The sequence below is a fragment of the Leptodactylus fuscus genome, chromosome 6, assembly GCF_031893055.1.
Source record: "Leptodactylus fuscus isolate aLepFus1 chromosome 6, aLepFus1.hap2, whole genome shotgun sequence".
Lineage (NCBI taxonomy): Eukaryota > Metazoa > Chordata > Amphibia > Anura > Leptodactylidae > Leptodactylus > Leptodactylus fuscus.
This window is the reverse complement of record NC_134270.1, coordinates 21,264,630-21,286,225: the sequence shown is the minus strand read 5'-3', so window position 1 is coordinate 21,286,225 and position 21,596 is coordinate 21,264,630. Positions and strand designations below refer to the sequence as shown.

The 21,596-nt window shown below is 45.3% G+C and overlaps 1 protein-coding gene across 3 annotated transcripts in view; it reads left to right on the top strand.

Moving 5' to 3' along the window:
• Positions 1-5,724: 5,724 nt before the first annotated feature.
• Positions 5,725-21,596, top strand: part of SPAG9 (sperm associated antigen 9) — a 42,943-nt gene continuing 27,071 nt past the window's right edge. Inside the window, exons 1-4 of one of the 3 annotated variants that reach the window (XM_075279434.1) lie at positions 5,725-6,122; positions 17,734-17,854; positions 18,957-19,027; positions 20,188-20,282. In XM_075279434.1, coding sequence (XP_075135535.1) covers positions 5,814-6,122; positions 17,734-17,854; positions 18,957-19,027; positions 20,188-20,282 — 596 coding nt within the window. In that variant the 5' untranslated portion in view covers positions 5,725-5,813. The remainder of the gene's footprint in view (positions 6,123-17,733; positions 17,855-18,956; positions 19,028-20,187; positions 20,283-21,596) is intronic. The other 2 variants (XM_075279433.1, XM_075279435.1) reach the window with 2 other exon arrangements.

The following is a 21,596-nucleotide window of genomic DNA, read 5'->3' as shown; positions in this document are numbered from 1 at the left end:
TACAAATAACACGGAGTCTCGACTTTTCCTTTGTTTTATTTCTGCACAGATGAATATGACATCAAATCATTGCTGTAAAAATGGCTCCTAAAATACTCTGTGCTGCTAAGGGATTTTAGCATGTATTACTTTTACACCTTTTTATTCACAGGATTTTCTCATTATAACAAGTGGAGCTCGGATATGCTGTCACTTCCTGACTGATCTATATGACCCCTGTCGATCCTTGCATAGTGGTGGTCCTGTCCCCTTACAGTTTATAAGGACGGCCTACAGCAAGGCTCTGAATAAGCACCTATTTTGTGTTAGTTTTGTCACACAATTCTAGGTGTTTGCTTCCTTTCCCACCTCCTTTTTGTGGCCCTGGACCAGTTCTTTATCATCTTGCTTGCTAACAAAGCAGTTCCTTTGGAAAGGGTCACCTGTCACAGGTTCTCACCACCGTAACAGGGGCTGGACCATTCTCTCCAATGGCCAGTCCAGGCATGGACACCCCTAGGCGCTATAGTGTCAGTTACATACAGAAACCCCACAGTAGTTTCCAAACATGTTATAGAGAACATGAGAAAGATGTATACTTCTATACTGTAGACTTGCTGAGTACATAGAGCTCTGTGACAATGCAGCCCCTGATATTATGGTGTTGATCTCCCTCAGTTGTGCAGGAAATTTTAGAAGAATTTGCTCCATTTGCTGCTTTCTACACACGATCCTGTTCTGAAGTGTAATAACATATCATAATAATTATGTGTAAGGCAAGGAGATGACAGCTCTGGTGACATAATGCAGCCACCTGCCCTGGGCTCCACCATGGAAATATCTGGTGTTCTCCTTTTCACCATGAGTGAGCCCTTTAGGGTTAGTTCACATGGCTGTATCTGCGCTGCATGTTGCCTCCATGTTTAGACTACTCATTTCAGATTCAGCTATGTAAACCATTCTTAAAGGAGATAACCATCTTCATACAACTTCTTCACCGTTATTCCTGTAGTGCACTGTATTGGATGTCCCAGCTGCCACCACCACCGGGGTACCTGTCTTCTGTTACAAGCCGTTCTGTCCATAATATTATGGGCACGTTGACCTGGATCCATGATGTCCCAGTATACACTCATAGTTATATAACTAGTAAGGCAGAAAAAGACACAAGTGAAAGGGTCAAATTACAAATATATAGAGTGGTAACATTACATTTATAGGGAGATAGTAATACATTTACAGGAGTGACGTTACCATCATAGAGGGGTGATATGACACTTATAGTGGGGTCATAGTGTATATATATATATATATATATATATATATATATATATATATATAGGACTAATATTTAATTTCTAAAGCGGTGACATTACAGTTATGGAAGGGCAATAATACATTTATAGATAGGTAATGCACATTTATATTACTTTTTATAGAAGAGTTATATTACATATATAAAGGACTAATATTAAAATTATAAAGGGTGACATTACATTTATAGAGGGGTTATATTACATTTATAGAGATGCAATATTACAATTATAGGGTTGATATATTTAAAAAGGGGCGATATTACCAATAAACCACATATATAGCAGGGCAATATTCTATTAAGGTTATGTTCATATTAGTGCATAGCTCTCCATTTTTTGAGTCCACCGGGGGGCCCAAACAACAGATAGGAGGACTAGTAAAACAGAGGTTACCCCCGACCCCATAGACCAGGGGTAGGGAACCTTTGGCTCTCCAGCTGCTGTGAAACTACAACTCCCAGCATGCTCCATTCACTTCCATGGGAGTTCCCAGAACAGCAGAGCCAGTATGCATGCTGGGAGTTGTAGTTTTGCAACAGCTGGAGAGCCGTACGTTCCCTACCCCTGCCATAGACTATAATGGGATCCACCAGTGTTCCTGGGTATTTATACTACGTGCAGGACTTTTCTCACCACTGATTGCTTTCGGTTTTTGCGGCAGAGACCACGGTGCAGATGTGAACTTAGCCTTATAGAGGGGTGATATACATTTATAGAGGTAATATTCTATTCATAGAAGGTTGATATTACATTTTAGAGGAGTCATATTACATTTATATAATAGTCATGATACAGTTATAAATCATATTTATAGAGGAGAGATATTTTTATAGAGGGATGATAATGTATTTATAGATTGCTCATTTGACATTTACAGAGGGGTCATGTCACATATATAGAAGTGCCATATAATATTTATAAGAGGCCATATTGAATCAGGTTCCCCTTTTATTCTCCCTTGTAACATACTGAAACCTTATGTACGTTTGCAGCTGTTGCTTGACACTGAGCACTGACACTGAGCGCTGCTCATATTACCTGTAACAGAATCCCCAGGTCCGTCCTTGTTTTGTTGTCCCCCGTGTTGTTCCATTTCCAGCATATGCAGTTATACTGTTACTGTGGCTTGGGTACATTACTTTACATTTATCCCAATTAAATGTCATCTGCCCATAGGGCATGTTAGCTAGGCACAACCTGTTCTTCATGAATCCATGCTAGCTATTAGTTAGTAAATTTTCACTATACTATATACTTTAGAATATGTTCAAATATTTTATATACCATGGATGTCAGACTTAATGAACAGTATTTGTCTGGTTCCACCTTTTTACTTTTCTTAAATACTGGTATAACATTAGCTATCCTACAGACCTGTGGCACCATTACAAGAATCAAAGAAGCCGAGATACAATAGTCTGTCAGTTACTAAGCTCAATTCCTTCAATACCTGTGTATGACTTAAAGAGGACCTTTTACAACCTATTACAGACTTTAGGGAGGCCACTAGATCGTTATAGCTATATCTAAGTTATTTTTATTTTGCTGCATTTAAGGAAACCACCCCAACAGTCATATCCGTGCTGCATATGTAGCTAGAACTGATAAGAACTGTGCAAGAGATGACTGGATCACTGTGCGATCAATGTATCTATTCAAAATCAGTAAATCTTATTGGGACGTTACCTGTGTCTCACCACACATAGGATAATTGGGGGAGGGGGTGACTTGACCCTCCAATACAATCACATTGACATGGAGGTGAACATCCACCTCTACTCAGCAGTTGGGTCTGACATTCCCAAACATTCAGGTGCTTCTTAATAAATTAGAATATCATCAAAAAGTTGTTTTTTTTTTGTAATTCAATTGAAAAGCCAAAGAAAATCCAAAAGTCATTATCTCAGAAAGTTAGAATATTATATAAGACCAACTGTTAAAAAAAATTATGTAACACAGAAATATTGGCAAAATGAAAAGTCGGTCCAGTAAACGCCCTCAATATTTCGGGGCTCCTTTTGCATGAGTGACGGCATCAATGTGCCAATGTGACCTGGAGGGATCAGGCTGTGACACTGCAGAGCTCGTGTTATGGAAGCCCAGGTTGTATGATAGCAGTCTTCAGCTTGTCTGCATTGTTGAGTCTGGGGTCTCTCATCTTCCTCTTGACAATACCCTATAAATTCTCTAAGGGGTTAAGGTTGTGTGAGCTTGCTGGCTAATCTCACACAGTGATACTGTGGTTATTAAACCAGGTCTTGGTACCAGTGTGGACAGAGGCCAAGTCCTGTTGGAAAATGAAAATTTCTTCTCAAAAAGTTTGTGGGCAGAGGGAAGCCTGAAGTGCTCTAGAATCTCCTGGTAGATGGCTGCGCTCACTTTGGTCTTGATAAAACACAGTGAACCTACACCAGCAGATGACATGGCTCCGCAAACCATCACTGCTTGTGGAAACTTCACACTAGACCTCAAGCAGATTGGATTGTGTACAGCGGCCTCTCCGCTCTCCCTCCAGACTCTGGGACCAAACTAATGAAATGCAAAATTTACTTTCATCTGAAAACACCTTTGACCATTGAGTAACAGTCTGGTTCTTGCTCCTCTTGGCGCAGGTAAGACGCTTCTGGTGTTGTCTATTGCTCATGAGTGGCTTGACACATGGAGGTAACACTTATAGCCCCTGTCCTGTATATGTCTGTGTGTGGTGACTCTTGCAGCACTGACTCCAGCAGCAGTCCACTCCTTGTGAATCTGCCTCAAATTTTTGAATGGCCTTTTCTTAACAATCCTATCATGGCTGCGGTTATCCCGGTTGCTTTTTCTACCTCACTTTTTCCTAAGACTTAACATTCCATTAATATGCTTTGATACAGCGCTGTGTGAACAGCCCGCTTCTTTAGCAATGACCTTTTGAGGCTTATCCCCCTTGTGGAGTGTCAGTGGCTGCTTTCTGGAAATCTGTCAAGTCATCAGTCTTCCCCATGATTGTGTCGCCTACTGAACTTTGTAAGGCTTAGCTTTGCAGCTGTTTTGGTTAATTTTTTGAGATGATGACTTTTGTGTTTTCCTTGGATGTAAGTCATAATCATCAACATTAACAGAAATAAACACTTGAAAAAGTTGTAAAAAAAAAAAAGGCAAAAAGGAAAAGCTGTCAGAGACAGAGGTTGGACTGGAGGAGGTCACAGAAGAGAACATGGAGATGAGCAGACTAGAGTAGATGGAATGAAGGGAGGGTCAAGATGAATAAGGAGGAGGTTGCCAGGAGAAGATGATGAGAGAGGAGGGAAACCAAGTATAAGGAGGAGAAGGAGGTGGTTAACATAAGGAGAGGAGGCGGAGATCAGGATCTAGAGATAAACATGGAAGAAGGGAGGAGAAGGGGATCATGGAGGAGGAGACAAAGGAGGAGACCATGAGCAATGAGGAAGAGAAGAAGGGATAAAGGAGGAGAGAACCAGGAGGAAGACAGGGAGGGGAGTAGAAGTTATGGATGAGAACGACCCCCAGAAGGAGGAGAAAGAGAAGGACGGTCCTCCTCTCTGGACTGGCAGAAGTAGTCATCTATGGATGAGAAGAAGACTATTAGATATCCATGTTTGAGGTATCCATAGAAGATTGAAAGAAGAAAAGATACACAAGTAAAAGACTAGTCCAGTAGGGAGGTGCACAAGTCCAGGAGATGTGAGGACCAGTCCAGGAGAGAGAATCAGTCCAGGAGGTTGAAGAATCAGTCCAAGCAGGAGGAGGACCAATCTAGGGGGAATGATGGATCAATCCAGGAGAGAGAAGGACCTCTCCTGGGGAATGAAGGCTCAATCCAGGGGCTTGTAAGATCAGTCTAGGAGAGAGGAGAACCAGTCTAGGAGGACAAGTCCAGGAGAGAGGAGAACCAGTCTAGGAGGACAAGTCCAGGAGAGAGAAGGACCAGTCTAGGGGGAATGAAGGACTTGTAAGAACAGTCTAGGAGAGAGGAAGACCAGTCTAGGGGGAATGAAGGACTTGTAAGAACAGTCTAGGAGAGAGGAAGACCAGTCCAGGGGGGGTTGGAGCAGATTTGTAATTGTTGAGGTGATAATGGACATGGACTGCTGACACCTCTACCGAGGAAGTCATGGGTTAAAGTAAGAGCTGGGAATAAAGGAGGACCCGTCCATGTGTAAGGAAGGCAAGGAGGGAACCTCCAGCGATATGGAGGAAGCTATCGATGAAGGAGGAGCAGATATCCATGTGTAAGGAGGACTGGAGGGAGGTCTATGTATAAAGGGGAGGGGTTGGGATAAATGAGGGCGGTCCTATTATGAAGTGGGAGGAGACTATGCAGATGTCTCGAGGAAGCATTCAGGAATCTGGGAATGAGTAAATGAGGGCGGGGCTCAGGAGAGGGGCGGAGACCAGTGAGGTACTGGCAGCGAAGGGCGGTCCTGTCTATGACTCCGCCCAGCGCTGACGTCAGGCCTGTGTCCCCAGTAGCGGTGGTGTCGGCTCCGGGGCCCGGGTAGCAGTCAGGCCGCGGCCATGGAGCTGGAGGAGGGCGGCCTGGTGTACCAGGAGGAGACTGGCGGCGCAGCTGGGGCTGTCATGTCGGAGCGAGTGTCCGGCCTGGCCGCCTCCATCTACCGGGAGTTAGAGAGGCTTATCGGCCGCTATGAGGAGGACGCGGTGAAGCAGCTGATGCCGCTTGTGGTGGCCGTGCTGGAGAACCTGGAAGCCGTGTGTGCCGAGAACCAGGAGCATGAGGTGGAGCTGGAGCTGCTGCGGGAAGACAACGAGCAACTGCTCACCCAGTACGAGCGGGAGAAGGCACTGAGGAAGCACGCCGAGGAGGTGAGGGGGGAGACGGCAGCCCCAAGTCTGGCACCTGGACCCTCCCTGTCCTGTCACCCAGAGACCCCAGTACTGTCACCCAGAACCTCCCTGCACTGCACCCCAGTGCCCCCCTGTACTGTCACCTGGAACCTCCCTGCACTGCACCCCAGTGCCCCCCTGTACTGTCCCCTGGAACATCCCTGCACTGCACCCCCAGAGCCCCCAGTACTGTCACCCAGAACCTCCCTGCACTGTGCCCCCAGTACTGTCACCTGGAATATTCCTGCACTGCCCCCCAGTACTGTCACCCAGAACCTCCCTGCACCCCAGTGCCCCTCTGTACTGTCACCTGGAACATCCCTGCACTGCCCCCCAATACTGTCACCCAGAGCCCTCAGTACTGTCACACACAACCTCCCTGCACTGTACCCCCAGAGCCCCCAATACTGTCACCCAGAACCTGGCTGCACTGCCCCCCCAGAGCCCCCAGTACTGTCACCTGGAATATCCCTGCACTGCCCCCCAGTACTGTTACCCAGAGCCTCCCTACACTGCACCCCCAGAGCCACCAATACTGTCACCTGGAACCTCCCTGCACTGCAACCCCAGAGCCCCCCTGTACTGTCACCCAGAGCCCCCAGTACTGTCACCTGGAACATCCCTGCACTGCACCCCCAGAGCCCCCAATACTGTCACCCAGAACCTCCCTGCACCCGAGTGCCCCCCTGTACTGTCACCTGGAACATCCCTGCACTGCCCCCCAATACTGTCACCCAGAGCCCTCAGTACTGTCACACACAACCTCCCTGCACTGTACCCCCAGAGCCCCCAATACTGTCACCCAGAACCTGGCTGCACTGCCCCCCCAGAGCCCCCAGTACTGTCACCTGGAATATCCCTGCACTGCCCCCCAGTACTGTTACCCAGAGCCTCCCTACACTGCACCCCCAGAGCCACCAATACTGTCACCCAGAAACTCCCTGCACTGCACCCCCAGAGCCCCCAGTACTGTCACCTGGAACATTCCTGCACTGCACCCCCAGAGCCCCCAATACTGTCACCCAGAAACTCCCTGCACTGCACCCCCAGAGTCTCCAATACTGCCACCCAGAATCTCCCTGCTCTGTACCCCCAGAGCCCCCAATACTGTCACCCAGAAACTCCCTGCACTCCCAGAGTCTCCAATACTGCCACCCAGAATCTCCCTGTACGGCACCCCCAGAGCCCTCAGTACTGTCACCCAGAACCTCCCTCCACTGCACCCCCAGAGCCCTCAATACTGTCCCCTGGAACATCCCTGCACTGCACCCCAGAGTCCCCTATACTGTCACTACTGGAACCTACTTATGCTGCAACATTGGGACTCTCCAATACAGTCAGTCCCCGATCCCCCTCCCCCCCCCCCAGTACTGTCACCACTGAGCCTTATTCATTACTCACCCAGTACTGACACCCCCAACACAGCATCACCTGGGCCCCCTACACCTTCAGAGCCTACAAATATTGCATCCTGAATCCTGACACCATATACCCCCTGTGTCATGCGTACCCCCAATATTGCATACCTAGAGGCTGTCATCTGTTACAGTATACCTCTAAAATCTCCCCAAACTGTGTGCTCAGAGTCTCTTAACACTACACTCTGAATTCTGTCACCCACTAGTACAAGTGCGCCCCCACCTGTCATGTCTGTATTATCATTTACCTAAACCTGTCATTACTGTGCACCCCCTCCTGTGATGTCTCTAGTATCAGTATCCTACACCCTGTCATTACTGTGGGGGGCCCCCACCTGTCATGTTGGTGTGTACCCCAGTAATACTAATGTACCAACTTCGTGTCACCCTCAAAAGTTTGTATTGGTATTTATCCCTTCATCACCCCCTTACTCTTTTGTCATACCTGTTGTGCTTGGGTACCGTCATCAGATGCAGTCAGTCGCTGACTACTCTGGTGGTCCTCCCTCTTAGACACATCTGCAGGTGTCACTCACTTTCTAGCACTTTTGGTCCTGGCGCTGTGAGCTATGTTGCTGCTTGGATTTAGGGGGAGCCCTCTGGGAGTATTTGGGTGGCTCTTGCTGCTGCTTGCCTGGAATCCGTTTGCTGCATTGACATTGCTTTATTCTTGACACCCCTTAAAGTCAGTCACTTGAGCGTTAGTCACCCTCTGTGCTGCTGTGGGAAAATAACAATAGATTTAGACAATGGAAACTCAAATAAATCCACATTGCTTTCTCTTTGGTGACACTTGCGCATCGGTGGGGCAGCGCTGATATTCTGTTATGTGCGTTTTAATATTACAATGAAAACTTGGTCTCAAACTATTCTTACAACTGAAGAGTCTCTGCAGGAAGTACAATCTCTAACATCCCACTGCAAGGACTTCCTAAGGAAATCCCACATCACTCCACATTCCAGGGTCTGCAAATCACATGACTGTACAGATGAATATACTCTTCAGTCTTCTCCTGACATGGCTGATAACAGATAGTAATAGATTGTATTCCCCTGTCCTACAGTCGGCCTCTCCCCTCCTGACATGGCTGATAACAGATAGTAATAGATTGTACTCACCTGTCCTACAGTCAGCCTCTCCCCTCCTGACATGGCTGATAACAGATAATAATAGATTGTATTCCCCTGTCCTACAGTCAGCCTCTCCTCTCCTGACATGGCTGATAACAGAGAGTAATAGATTGTATTCACCTGTCCTACAGTCAGCCTCTCCCCTCCTGACATGGCTGATAACAGATAATAATAGATTGTATTCCCCTGTCCTACAGTCGGCCTCTCCTCTCCTGACATGGCTGATAACAGATAGTAATAGATTGTAGTCACCTGTCCTACAGTCGGCCTCTCCCCTCCTGACATGGCTGATAACAGATAGTAATAGATTGTACTCACCTGTCCTACAGTCGGCCTCTCCTCTCCTGACATGGCTGATAACAGATAATAATAGATTGTATTCCCCTGTCCTACAGTCGGCCTCTCCCCTCCTGACATGGCTGATAACAGATAATAATAGATTGTATTCCCCTGTCCTACAGTCGGCCTCTCCTCTCCTGACATGGCTGATAACAGATAGTAATAGATTGTATTCACCTGTCCTACAGTCAGCCTCTCCTCTCCTGACATGGCTGATAACAGATAGTAATAGATTGTATTCACCTGTCCTACAGTCGGCCTCTCCTCTCCTGACATGGCTGATAACAGATAGTAATAGATTGTATTCCCCTGTCCTACAGTCGGCCTCTCCCCTCCTGACATGGCTGATAACAGATAGTAATAGATTGTATTCACCTGTCCTACAGTCGGCCTCTCCTCTCCTGACATGGCTGATAACAGATAGTAATAGATTGTATTCCCCTGTCCTACAGTCGGCCTCTCCTCTCCTGACATGGCTGATAACAGATAGTAATAGATTGTATTCACCTGTCCTACAGTCAGCCTCTCCTCTCCTGACATGGCTGATAACAGATAGTAATAGATTGTATTCACCTGTCCTACAGTCAGCCTCTCCTCTCCTGACATGGCTGATAACAGGGAGTGATGGATTATGTCAGCTGTACTAGAGGGAGTGGAGGCTACTGGTAAAAGAGGAAACCTACTCCCCCTCCCCCCATACCCACAGTGGACTGCAGGGTCCTTCCCCAGCTTATCACATGTTCACAAGATTTCTGCATGTTATCTGTGAATATATGTGAATTGGCAAAATCCATGTCCTGATACTTGTCACAGCTGTAGTTTTGTTTCATTTGTCTCTGGTCTGGATGATCCTGTGAGGCCACACGTCACCAGTTGGGAACTCTCTTCATAGTGTTAAGTTTTGCCTGTAGTGATATATTATAACAGTCTGGTGTCCGGAGGATTCTTTAAGCTGGATAGAATTGTAACAAACCCTCAGAAGTGAGAAGTATTAGGTCAGAATAATTCAGCAGTCTCTGAATATTAACCAGAATGCTTCCATTTGCTAAAAACAAGCAGGTATATTGATAATGGTACAGAATAGACTCCGAAATCCAGTAAATTTCAGAACGGTTCATTGTACAGAGATTACACCATATCTATCTATCTATCTATCTATCTATCTATCTATCTATCTATCTATCTATCTATCTCGACCCTTTAAGTGCCATATAATCTCTGCTCTCTGTACTATATAGCTCTGCACTGCTGTTGGGTGACTCATGTGGGACTCTGACTTCTCCACTGTCCAGTCACCTATTTATAGAGCCATGGCTGTCACCCCGGACTCCACCCAGGGGCCTCACCCTGTTCCTCCTGGTCCACAGCCCGTGTATGGGCCCGGCTGATGTGTCTTGTGTCTCTTCTCTGCTGCTGGGGCTGAGCCTGTGCCAGAACTGCATACTACCCCCCCCCTCCTCCTCCTTTGCACATGACTCTGTGCTGATCTGTCCTGATGTGGCATCAAGGCCTCTGGGACTGTAAGAGCTGCAGATCTGAGAGGGACAAGAAGTCCCATGTTAAAAAGAACTTCAAAGGAGCATTATGATAAAAGACTGGTAGGGAGGAAGGGGTAGATGATAAAGGGGTACTCTTACTACAGCATCAGTACAGAATCCTTTTAATCTGGAATCAACAAGTGCCGAGTAAATACCAGAGTATTGGCCAGTTATAGAAGGCTCTGTCATACAGGAGAGAAGCCAAAAATACAGGAAAAAAATACAGCCAAAAATACAGCTCAGGAGTTACTATTGTTACTGCAGAATATCTCTTTATACAAATAATGTTTATACAAGAGGCCAAAAGGGATTTTCCTATTCCTTCTATCAGAGTTCTGATCAAGAAAAGTTATATAACACCATCTTCATTCTGTTCAAGTTATCTTAAGTTGAGGGATGTCCTGCAGAACAATGTAAATACATTACTTATCCTGTACTGATCCTGAGTTACATCCTGTATTATACTCCAGAGCTGCACTCACTATTCTGCTGGTGCAGTCACTGTGTACATACATTACATTACTTATCCTGTACTGATCCCGAGTTACATCCTGTATTATACTCCAGAGCTGCGCTCACTATTCTGCTGGTGCAGTCACTGTGTACATACATTACATTACTTATCCTGTACTGATCCCGAGTTACATCCTGTATTATACTCCAGAGCTGCGCTCACTATTCTGCTGGTGCAGTCACTGTGTACATACATTACATTACTTATCCTGTACTGATCCTGAGTTACATCCTGTATTATACTCCAGAGCTGCGCTCACTATTCTGCTGGTGCAGTCACTGTGTACATACATTACATTACTTATCCTGTACTGATCCCGAGTTACATCCTGTATTATACTCCAGAGCTGCACTCACTATTCTGCTGGTACAATCACTGTGTACATACATTACATTACTTATCCTGTACTGATCCTGAGTTACATCCTGTATTATACTCCAGAGCTGCGCTCACTATTCTGTTGGTACAGTCACTGTGTACATACATTACATTACTTATCCTGTACTGATCCTGAGTTACATCCTGTATTATACTCCAGAGCTGCGCTCACTATTCTGCTAGTGCAGTCACTGTGTACATACATTACATTACTTATCCTGTACTGATCCCGAGTTACATCCTGTATTATACTCCAGAGCTGCGCTCACTATTCTGCTGGTACAATCACTGTGTACATACATTACATTACTTATCCTGTACTGATCCCGAGTTACGCTGCGCTCACTATTCTGCTGGTACAATCACTGTGTACATACATTACATTACTTATCCTGTACTGATCCTGAGTTACATCCTGTATTATACTCCAGAGCTGCGCTCACTATTCTGCTGGTACAATCACTGTGTACATACCTTACATTACTTATCCTGTACTGATCCTGAGTTACATCCTGTATTATACTCCAGAGCTGCGCTCACTATTCTGCTGGTACAATCACTGTGTACATACATTACATTACTTATCCTGTACTGATCCTGAGTTACATCCTGTATTATACTCCAGAGCTGCGCTCACTATTCTGCTGGTACAATCACTGTGTACATACATTACATTACTTATCCTGTACTGATCCTGAGTTACATCCTGTATTATACTCCAGAGCTGTGCTCACTATTCTGTTGGTACAGTCACTGTGTACATACATTACATTACTTATCCTGTACTGATCCTGAGTTACATCCTGTATTATACTCCAGAGCTGCGCTCACTATTCTGCTGGTACAGTCACTGTGTACATACATTACATTACTTATCCTGTATTATACTCCAGAGCTGCGCTCACTATTCTGCTGGTACAGTCACTGTGTACATATATTACATTACTTATCCTGTACTGATGCTGAGTTACTCGTACTGTACTGTATTCGCTACTTCCAGAGCTGCACTTTTATGTTGGCTGTTATTGGAGTTTTTTTTTTTCTTTTACAAACTTTAGTGGTTTTCCAGGCAAAAAAAACTTAAAAAAAAAAAAATGTTAGTGCTATTAATGGGTTAATAAGTGCATCCAAATACTTTTAGCAGTGTTTTGAGTGATTTCTGAGGTTCTCTGGGAGCTCCTGTATCCTCTGCATTTGTTTCCTGCTTTCTTGTCCTCCTACTACCATGATGCATTGCTCTTCCCTCCGATCCCCTCTCACTCTCTCCCCTCCCTGTTTCCCTAACTAACTTACTCATCCCCCCTCCTCCCCGGCCCCTTCGGCTGTATTGTGCAGGTATGGGAGTCCGCCTCCTTTTCGTCTTCGTGTCTGCCTGTGCAATAGAGTTGGAGTGCCGGCCCTATTGCTCAGGGGCCAGCAGAAGTGAAGGAAGTAACATTTCGTGATCAGGAGATGAGAGCACATATAATGCTCCTTAGTGCCCCCACACACGGTATAATGCCACATTGGTCGTTCCCCACACAGTATAAGCCCCTTGTACACGACTGCATGTTTAGTTCTATCTGGGGTTTTCCCAAATAGCGCCCTGACCCATTTATTTCTATGGATCTGTACTCATGACCATGAATGACATGGTGATGTGTGTGGGCCGACAGTCTGGGCCGCAAAATATGGAACAGGAACTATTCCTGTCCAATTTTGCGGCCCTGCTTCTGCAACTCCTATTCATTGAATGAAAGGGGCCACAGAAGCCCCGCCGGCACACGAGTGAGATCCGTGTGTCGTCTTTGTCGTTCATTCATGGCCACTTATAGAGCATGGTCGTGTGCTCCTGGTTTAATGTCACGTTATTCGCCCCTGCACACATTACAATGCTCCTTATAGTTCCCTAGGACACAGTATGATGCCATTAGGAAATATTGTTTTCTAAGTTATCTTCTACTCAGAAATATTGTTTTGTCTGAAAAATACTGCAAATACTGACGTGTTCAGCCGGGACCTTGATGGCAGAACATGGACAACGCACCTGAAAATAGTTGAGTATCCCTGGTATGGAGTGCGGTATAATGATGGCTGAAGAAGCCGAGGAGCGTGACGATTTCAGCTCTGGAGCTGTAGATATAACCTGTACCCCAGAGCTGACAGTCGTCTTTGAGTTGCAGTGTTTGCCCACTTCCTCACATTACCTCCAGAGTAGCGGGCTCGCCTCCTGTGTGTTTACTGTAATAAAGTGGACTATTACTGTTCTGACACAACATCTGTCTCTGGTGTCTGCCATTGACGGCCATCTGTTCTCCAAGTCTCAGCATTTCTCCTCAGAGAGCTGACGTTCTGCTCTTAACGCTTCCTTGGCTGATTTGTGATGTCTTCACTTTCCAGGCACCCGCTCCCTATAAATTCCTGCTAAATTAGGGCAAGTGAGGCTGCATGACCGGTAATTGTCTTGTAAACAGGTAAAGCCGGCGCTAACAAGGAGGCCGATCCCAAGTAATACTGACTCACTCAGACACGTCCTGTCATCCGGCAGCTGGAGGAGTCCAGAGTATTGGAAGGGGAGCCATGCCAGGTTGAAATAGTATAGATGTTGTGCTGTGCCCCCTGGGGGTCTGGGAGGGTTCCTGCTGTCAGGACTGAGATGGTGCCACTCCGACATGGTGCACTACTGGCCTCAGCTGCTGCCTAGGAAGGCTTAGTTGAGGACGGCAGTGAATAATTTGCAGGTGTCTCCTAGGTCATTGGTTAAAGAATGGTGTGGGTCCAACACATAGGCCCCCCGCCACACAGATATTAGAAGAGTGTTTTAATCCATTCCCTAGTAATATAGTCCGTATGTAATCCGGCATCTAATAATGCATCGTTTGATATAATCTGGAATCTAGTAATACATAATTTTCTAATGCAATATCTAGCAATATAGTCTGATAATCTGCCATCTAATAACACAGCCTCTAGTAATCCACAGTCTGGATATAATCTGCCATCTAGTAATACACAATCTGATCACCAGGGCAGGCCCACAATACAACGGCACAGTGATATAGATTTTCCTGTAGACCAGAAGCAGAAGTTTTTGCTCTCAATCAGAGACTTTCTATATTATAAGAAGAATCTTTACAGTGAAAACAAGTCTGGCCTATAAAGTTTCCAATAATTCAGAACTTCTGATAATCTGACACCTGTTTCCTCCCATTGATGCCAGAAATGAAAGAAATTTGTTCACATTGACAATCAGATAGGTTGTGTGATAAAGAAACAAGATGAATAGTCTCCAGCCATTCTGTATACAGCTCCTGTGCGGATGTGTCTTTCCATGGTTAGACTACACATCTATTGTAGTCAGGTTTTATTCTGATCCATTTGTCTTCTCTCACGGGACACGTGGCCACAGGATTACCCAACGCTGGCCCATACCTGGTTTAACACATTAGTGGGCCCTGTTCAAAGATTTCAGAAGTGTCCCTTCCCCCCACATACTTTTAATGTCCCACAAAATATAATGTCCTTTCAAGTAGTCGCCACATATTGTCCAGTCAGTAAACTTCAGGACTGTCATGTTTGATCGGGGTCAGCTGAGGGGTCCCCACTCTCATAGGGGCTGTTATAGGTACATTGTACGGTTACAGCTGCCTTGTGCTCAGCTATAGGTGCCGTATACGGGACACGATAGGTCTGTCTGTTTTGTTATATGTTCTATAAATTGTAGGAATAAAATAAGTTTGCAGATGTCTGCCCATCCTTTACATGGTATAACACATGGGCACATGATGTATTTGCATGATGGGCTTGGGTGGAGGGACTCCTATGGGGGCTGCTTCCGCTGCTCTGCGTTAACCCCGTGTTCTCCTTTCCTGACTGTATGTGGAGTGTTGGCCTCATAGTTGAGTTTGTGTCATGCACTGGCCATAGGCTGGCGCTGCAGGGAGACGACTGTGTCACATCCACAATCCAGTCCTTTGTCAGCAGCTATGAAGTTCCTGTAGCTGCAGGAAATCTCCACTCCCAGATCTCAGGGACGTCTGCTGCGGAGACCACCGGGTGTTACGTCTGGTGGCCCAGCAGCTGAATATTTCTATAATCTACATCACATGATGAGAAATCACAAACCAGAGGCTGCAGCCCCTCCAGCTATGAGGCCTGGGGCACAGAGTGCCACGTAACCTCCACAATCTTACACTATACACAGTCAGGATGACTATGGCACCAAGAATGGCTGACACATTGATAAAGTGCAAGATAGTTATGGTTGGATTTCCCAGAAGTGTTGTCACAAGGTCAGGAGAGCAAAGGTTCGATGCGGGCAGAGCACAGTGTATACAGACAGCTCCTGTGTATACAGACAGCTCCTGTGTCCTCTGCAGCTGCTGCTCCCCATAGGGCGTATTCACACCCTGCAGTCATACCAGGGATTTTTCAGTTTTTTGGGGCTTTTTTCTGCTTGTCTGAACCCACACACGCCACAAGTGCAATGCAAATCACAATACTGTTCTCTAAAGAGAAGTGAAAACAGACCCTTCCCCATGTAGGAGTTATAATAAGCTTTTCAGTTCTGTCCCTGCAGACTATTACTCCTTCCTGTTCTGTACTACATGACGGTATAATCATGTGCTTCTCATACTCTCGGCTGATGAGATTTTTCTCTTAGTTCTATGTAGTATTTTTCTCCCTCCATGACATCAGGACATGTCAGATTATGGTCACTGGACCTAGGGCTGCGGCTGCTCCAGACTATGAATATATAAAGTCAATTGGTTTCATCCAGAAATATTTTTTGTTTACTTTTTTTGTTCTTACTTTTTTGCCCTGTGTCCCCCCATTGACTAATAGGGTAGTGGTCTCCAACCCGTGGCTCTCCAGCTGTAGGAAAACTACAACTCCTATATTCTCCCCAATGACATGGATTCCCTCACCTGTGCACATGTCTGCGGCCTTGGAGCTGCTCCTCTTGCTGTGCTTCATGGTCCGACCTGTTTTCTTGGTGCCGGTGCCAGGTCATCCTGTGGATTTGATGCGCCGGGGACGCTGTGGCCGCTTTAATTTGCTTATACTAAGGGCGGCTATGTAAATAGTGAGAGATTCCTGAGCGGTGTGGGACAGCGGTGTGGCTCATGAGGGTATGGGGTGCGGATAATAGTGCCAGGGATTTGTAGCTCTGTCATATCACAAAGGGTGGGGATGGATCAGCTCAGGCTGGGATTGCTGGTCTGGGACTTTCTAGATCCCTGTGCAGGGTCATTGCAGGTTCATTGTCAGCAGTGACTCTGCGGCCCGTGTGGGGCGAGCTGAAGGGGGTCACATTTCAGTAATGGCCTCTTAAAATTTCCTTTACATGTTATGTAAAGTATATGGTATACTGATCTTACATCCTGTAACTGTCTTGTAGAGCGGTGTGGTATCTTATCTATGGCGGGTGCTGTTGCCTGAGCAGTCTCATGTGTCTCTTAAAAAAAAACAAAAAAAAACTTGTACAAGTTCTGTAAGTTTGTATGATATGAGGAGTCATGTGACCGCGGTAGTTGAATGTTATCTGGCACTTTCATAGTGGTGAGGTTGTGACCGCAGGGCCGGTGTGATGATCAGAAGATCTGGGTCTTGTGATGTGACGTCAGGAGCCGTATACCAGTTACCAGTCCTGCCCTTCTAACATGGGGAGCCTGTGTAATGATCCTACATGTAAGGATGATCTGTCCAGATGGATATATAATCTATGTGTATACGTATACTTTGTTAATAACTATGTCAGGGAAAGATGGGTGACAAACAATATGGCTGACACTGGGGATTCCGCATAAATAGCCACCCAGCTTTCTTAGAATCCCGAATGACAGATCTGCTGTGATTGTACAGTGACACTTTCCTTCTCTCCCTATTGGTGTATAACTAGAAGAGCTTGCCTGGGAAACTTTGGTGCCCACTACTATGGGAGCTGTAATGGCGGCCAATGTGGCTGTCGCCCTGTATCGGATAACTGGCTGAAAGGAGTTTTTAACCCTTTGATGGATGAGAGAGAATCTGGGGCAGGTGGAGGGGTTTTCGTATTGTCACTTGAAATGCAGGTAAATTGGGTAAATTCATCATCTTGAAGGGGTTAATCCTGCAGGAAATGATTTTATAACCTGAGCTTGTCCAGTAAAATCAGGAGCAGTGCGCCCCCAAGTGGACACATACAGTATGTGACTCAGCAAATTGAAGCTGCAGTGCCCTCTATGTGTGAACAGGCTCTGGAGGGATGTGTGATCATTGTCTCTAATATCTGTTTTGTTTGTTTTTTATAGAAATTCATTGAATTTGAGGATTTACAGGAACAGGATAAGAAGGATTTGCAGGTTCGGGTGGACGTTTTGGAGTCGCAGACCAGACAACTGGAGCTGAAAGCGAAAAACTATGCTGATCAGAGTAAGATGATCTTTATTTATACATAGTGATGACGTGGCGTCAGGGTACATGGTCACTGCCAGATGAAGGGACCCCACAATCCTAGAGATAATGGTGCCACTTGGAGTTTCCAGGGACGCCCCACCGGTCCCCCAGCGGTTACAATGCTTTGCACAGCAGGTGAATGGGAGCGTTTCTCTGCAGGAAATACTGAGAATACCTCAGGGGGTTCTATAAGTCACACCCCTGGTTATTCGATATCTTTTCTTCAAGGTAAAGTTCCATTATTAGGATGAGCTGTATTGGGCTGTAACCATAAGGCTCAGTTCACACACACAAGATTTGGTGTCTGTCTTCACTTGCTTTGAAGGGGAAACTCCTTTATCTCTGGAAATCCCACTTAAATAAATGGAGCAGTGCACGCACTACCCAACTACAGCTCTGTTCAGATCAGTGGGGGTCTGAGTGGATGCCCCCCCCCCCAACAATCTGCAACTTATTCCCCCATCCTGCGTCCTGGTGATAGCTTGCTTTGATGGGAAAAGCCCTTTAATCATCCGACTGCAGAAACAGATGAATGAGATTTCTATAACAAATCTGTCATGTGTGAATCCACCCTAAGGATAGGTTCTTACATGCTGAAAATTGTAGCAAAAAAAAAATAATTCTGTTGTGGTTATGACACAATTTACAGCACAAATGTTCGGATTTTGATGTTGATTTTCTCCGGAGTTCACCTTTGTAAAGCATATGGTTAATTCCAGGGTCAAAATATTCAACATGGATTGACAGGTTGAGGGTCTGAGATCCAAACTGCAGGTCAATCTCCTCACAGGGTTTTTTTTTCATCTCATAAACTTTGCAGCTGCTGTAATTGACTGTTCATTTTACACCTGTAAATCTGGTCAAAATATGTGCAACTCATCTGCTTTGTGTGAACTTACTGCAAACGTCCCTATAGCCCAGCGACTGTTCCTATACACACACACACATCTTCATTCTGTCATGTGTATAGCATCTCCTGCAGTCTCATACATCACATCGCTTGTGGAGGGGTCACATATATACATGATATACAGAACTAATATTACATGAGATAAACCAGTTGCTTTTCCTCTTTTAGTCAGTCGCTTGGAGGAGAGAGAAGCTGAACTGAAGAAAGAATACAATGCCCTGCACCAGCGACATTCAGAGGTATGGAGGTGTTCCCAGTGATATTACTGCAAGAGCGACATTGCAAGGGTTGGCCGGTTCCTGTTATTTGTAGGTTTTAGTGTAAATCCTCATCTGTGAGTTGCGCTAATTGCAATTCCCTGGTTACCAGAATCTTTCCTCAGAGGTGCAAGAGCGCTGGAAAATCAAGCAGACTGCAGGGAAGTAACATAAGGAGCAGGGCAATTGTTACTTGACCACTAACTTTTCAACATAATTTGCATACATCAGAAGTGCAAATGAATTTAACAAACGTTTTAATATAGCTCGTCAGAGAAAAATACCTCTTTAAGCCCCCCACTGAACTGATATTTACTTTAAAATCTCTGCTGAATCTCCCAGGATAGTACCGATCACAGCTGCTCATAGAAGTCTATAGAGGAAGGGGGTGAGGGAGAGAGAAGCAAGAGACCTAGGCACAGACAGAGGCTGCTGCAGCTAAAAGAAAGTTTCTGTCTCAACCCAAGTGCTTTTTTCACTGTAGTACACTTTTCTATAATGTTCTGTATGTTGCTGAGAGTTACAGAGCACAATATTCTGCTTTTTTCCATGTATGGTCTATGAGAGATAACAAAGCAGTTAGTCTGCAGCTCAGAGAGAACTGAGAAATCGAAATGGAGCCCGCAGAGGGGAAGATTACAAGTCAGATAATGGTTAGATATAGTATTATGCACACTGCACTATTGATTTATGGAAAGTTCAGTACAGTTTGTTTCCAGAAATGGTGAGTTACGTTTTAAACAGAGAAGACTGTGAGTTATTCCAGAAGAGGCAGAAGCATTAGAAGAATATTCTCATCTTAAACCTTTATGGGGTATATCATAAGTGCCTGATAGATGCCGCTCCTGCCGGTAGAATCTGCACCTAAAACCAATTGCACCCACATAGAGTTTGTGACTGACCTGTAGGGACAGTAGCACCCCTAAAGAGTAACATTCATTTAAGGCCTCATCACCATTAAGCTTCACTGATGCTCTGTGATCGGGAAACATCAAGGATTCATATTCATCAATAACAATGTAAGTAGGTTTGCAGACATTTATTATAACATCTATTTCAATTCCCTTTTTTTTCTCCTAAGTAAAGGTCACATTTCACAGATAATCCCAAATATCAGGTGATTATTCCAAATCTTCCCACAGATAATCCACAATTATATGGAACACTTGGAACGTACCAAACTGCAGCAGCTCATAGGGTCCGAGCAACTGGAATCTACTATCCACAGTAAAATCAGGTAAGATCTGATCTGTGAGTCAGTATCATAATGAAGGTACAGGGAGGAGGTGGAGGGGATGTCCTGGCCCCGGAGCTGCTTTTGTCTGTCGGAGAGAATGGCGCCATTGTATTTAAATCCGGGAACAATACTTAGGCTGATTCAGAAAAGAGGGATGAATGATCGGAATTTAGTGGGGAGGAGGAGAGCTGAAATGTGCAGAAATAAGGCTGGCCTGCACGTGACATGGTGCGGGGCTCAGGACCTGCGGAATGGTGAAAAATGAACATTTTCTTTTACAAAAATTAGTAAAAAGTTGCAGCTTGTGCCTGTACACATTCAGTAGTTGTAGTTCTGTGGCTGGTCATGTCCCTGCATGTGCGGCTGTAGAGACACCTGCACAGTTATGGTGATGTATCACTAAGAGAGGTATTCAACCCAAACACGTGTCATGTCTACTGCATGGACTGAGGGACTCGGGCTGACAGAAGGCTCTGGGGCTGTTTGAGTCGGTCAGGCTCCACTAGGCTCCGCATCGTGCATAACGCAATGTATCAGTGTCTAGGGTGTTTCATATGTACATGGTTAATATAATGTGACTAAAGCAGTTGTACAGTTCATGTCTTTTTATTGATCTTATTGAGGCAACCTCCTCGAACAGCAGTCACTTCCATCAAACCTGTAGCTGCAGACAAGATTTGTAAAACAATTTGGTTTTGGACCATTTCTCCTGTAAATAGTTATAATTCATCAAATTTCTTTGATGTCTTGTGTGCAGCGCCTTCATCAGGTCATGTTACAGTATCCTGATGGGTTCAAGGACTCCTGTTCTTTCCTAACCATTCTGTGGTTGATTTACTGGTTTCATCCTGCATCTCTTCAGCTTGAGGTCTTAGGCAGCTGTTCTGAAATTTTCCCATAAAATGTACAAGATCCACTTTACACTTCAATGTACCCTTCCTGATCACAAGGCCCCCAGACCATGATGCTCCCTCCACCAGGCGGCACAGAATATAGTCTTGCTGTTGGTGTACAGTTTCCTTGTTGTGTGTGCGTGTTCCACTTTGTCCCATCCATCCTTAAACTTTTTCCCAGAAGCCCGGTGAATCATTCGGGTTGTCTTGGGTATACATCAGATGGGCTGCAGTGCCTTTTGTATAGTAGTGTCTTCCTTCATTGTTCCTCCTGTCAGCACTATTCTTGTTTAATGTCTTTCTGTTAGCAGACACATAAATAGTAGGTCTCGTAGTTTCGAGACTCTTCAGGGAGTCTTCTGCTCCTTCTCTCTTTCAGTATTGCCAATTCTAATCTAGGAGGGATCTTATTGGGATGTCC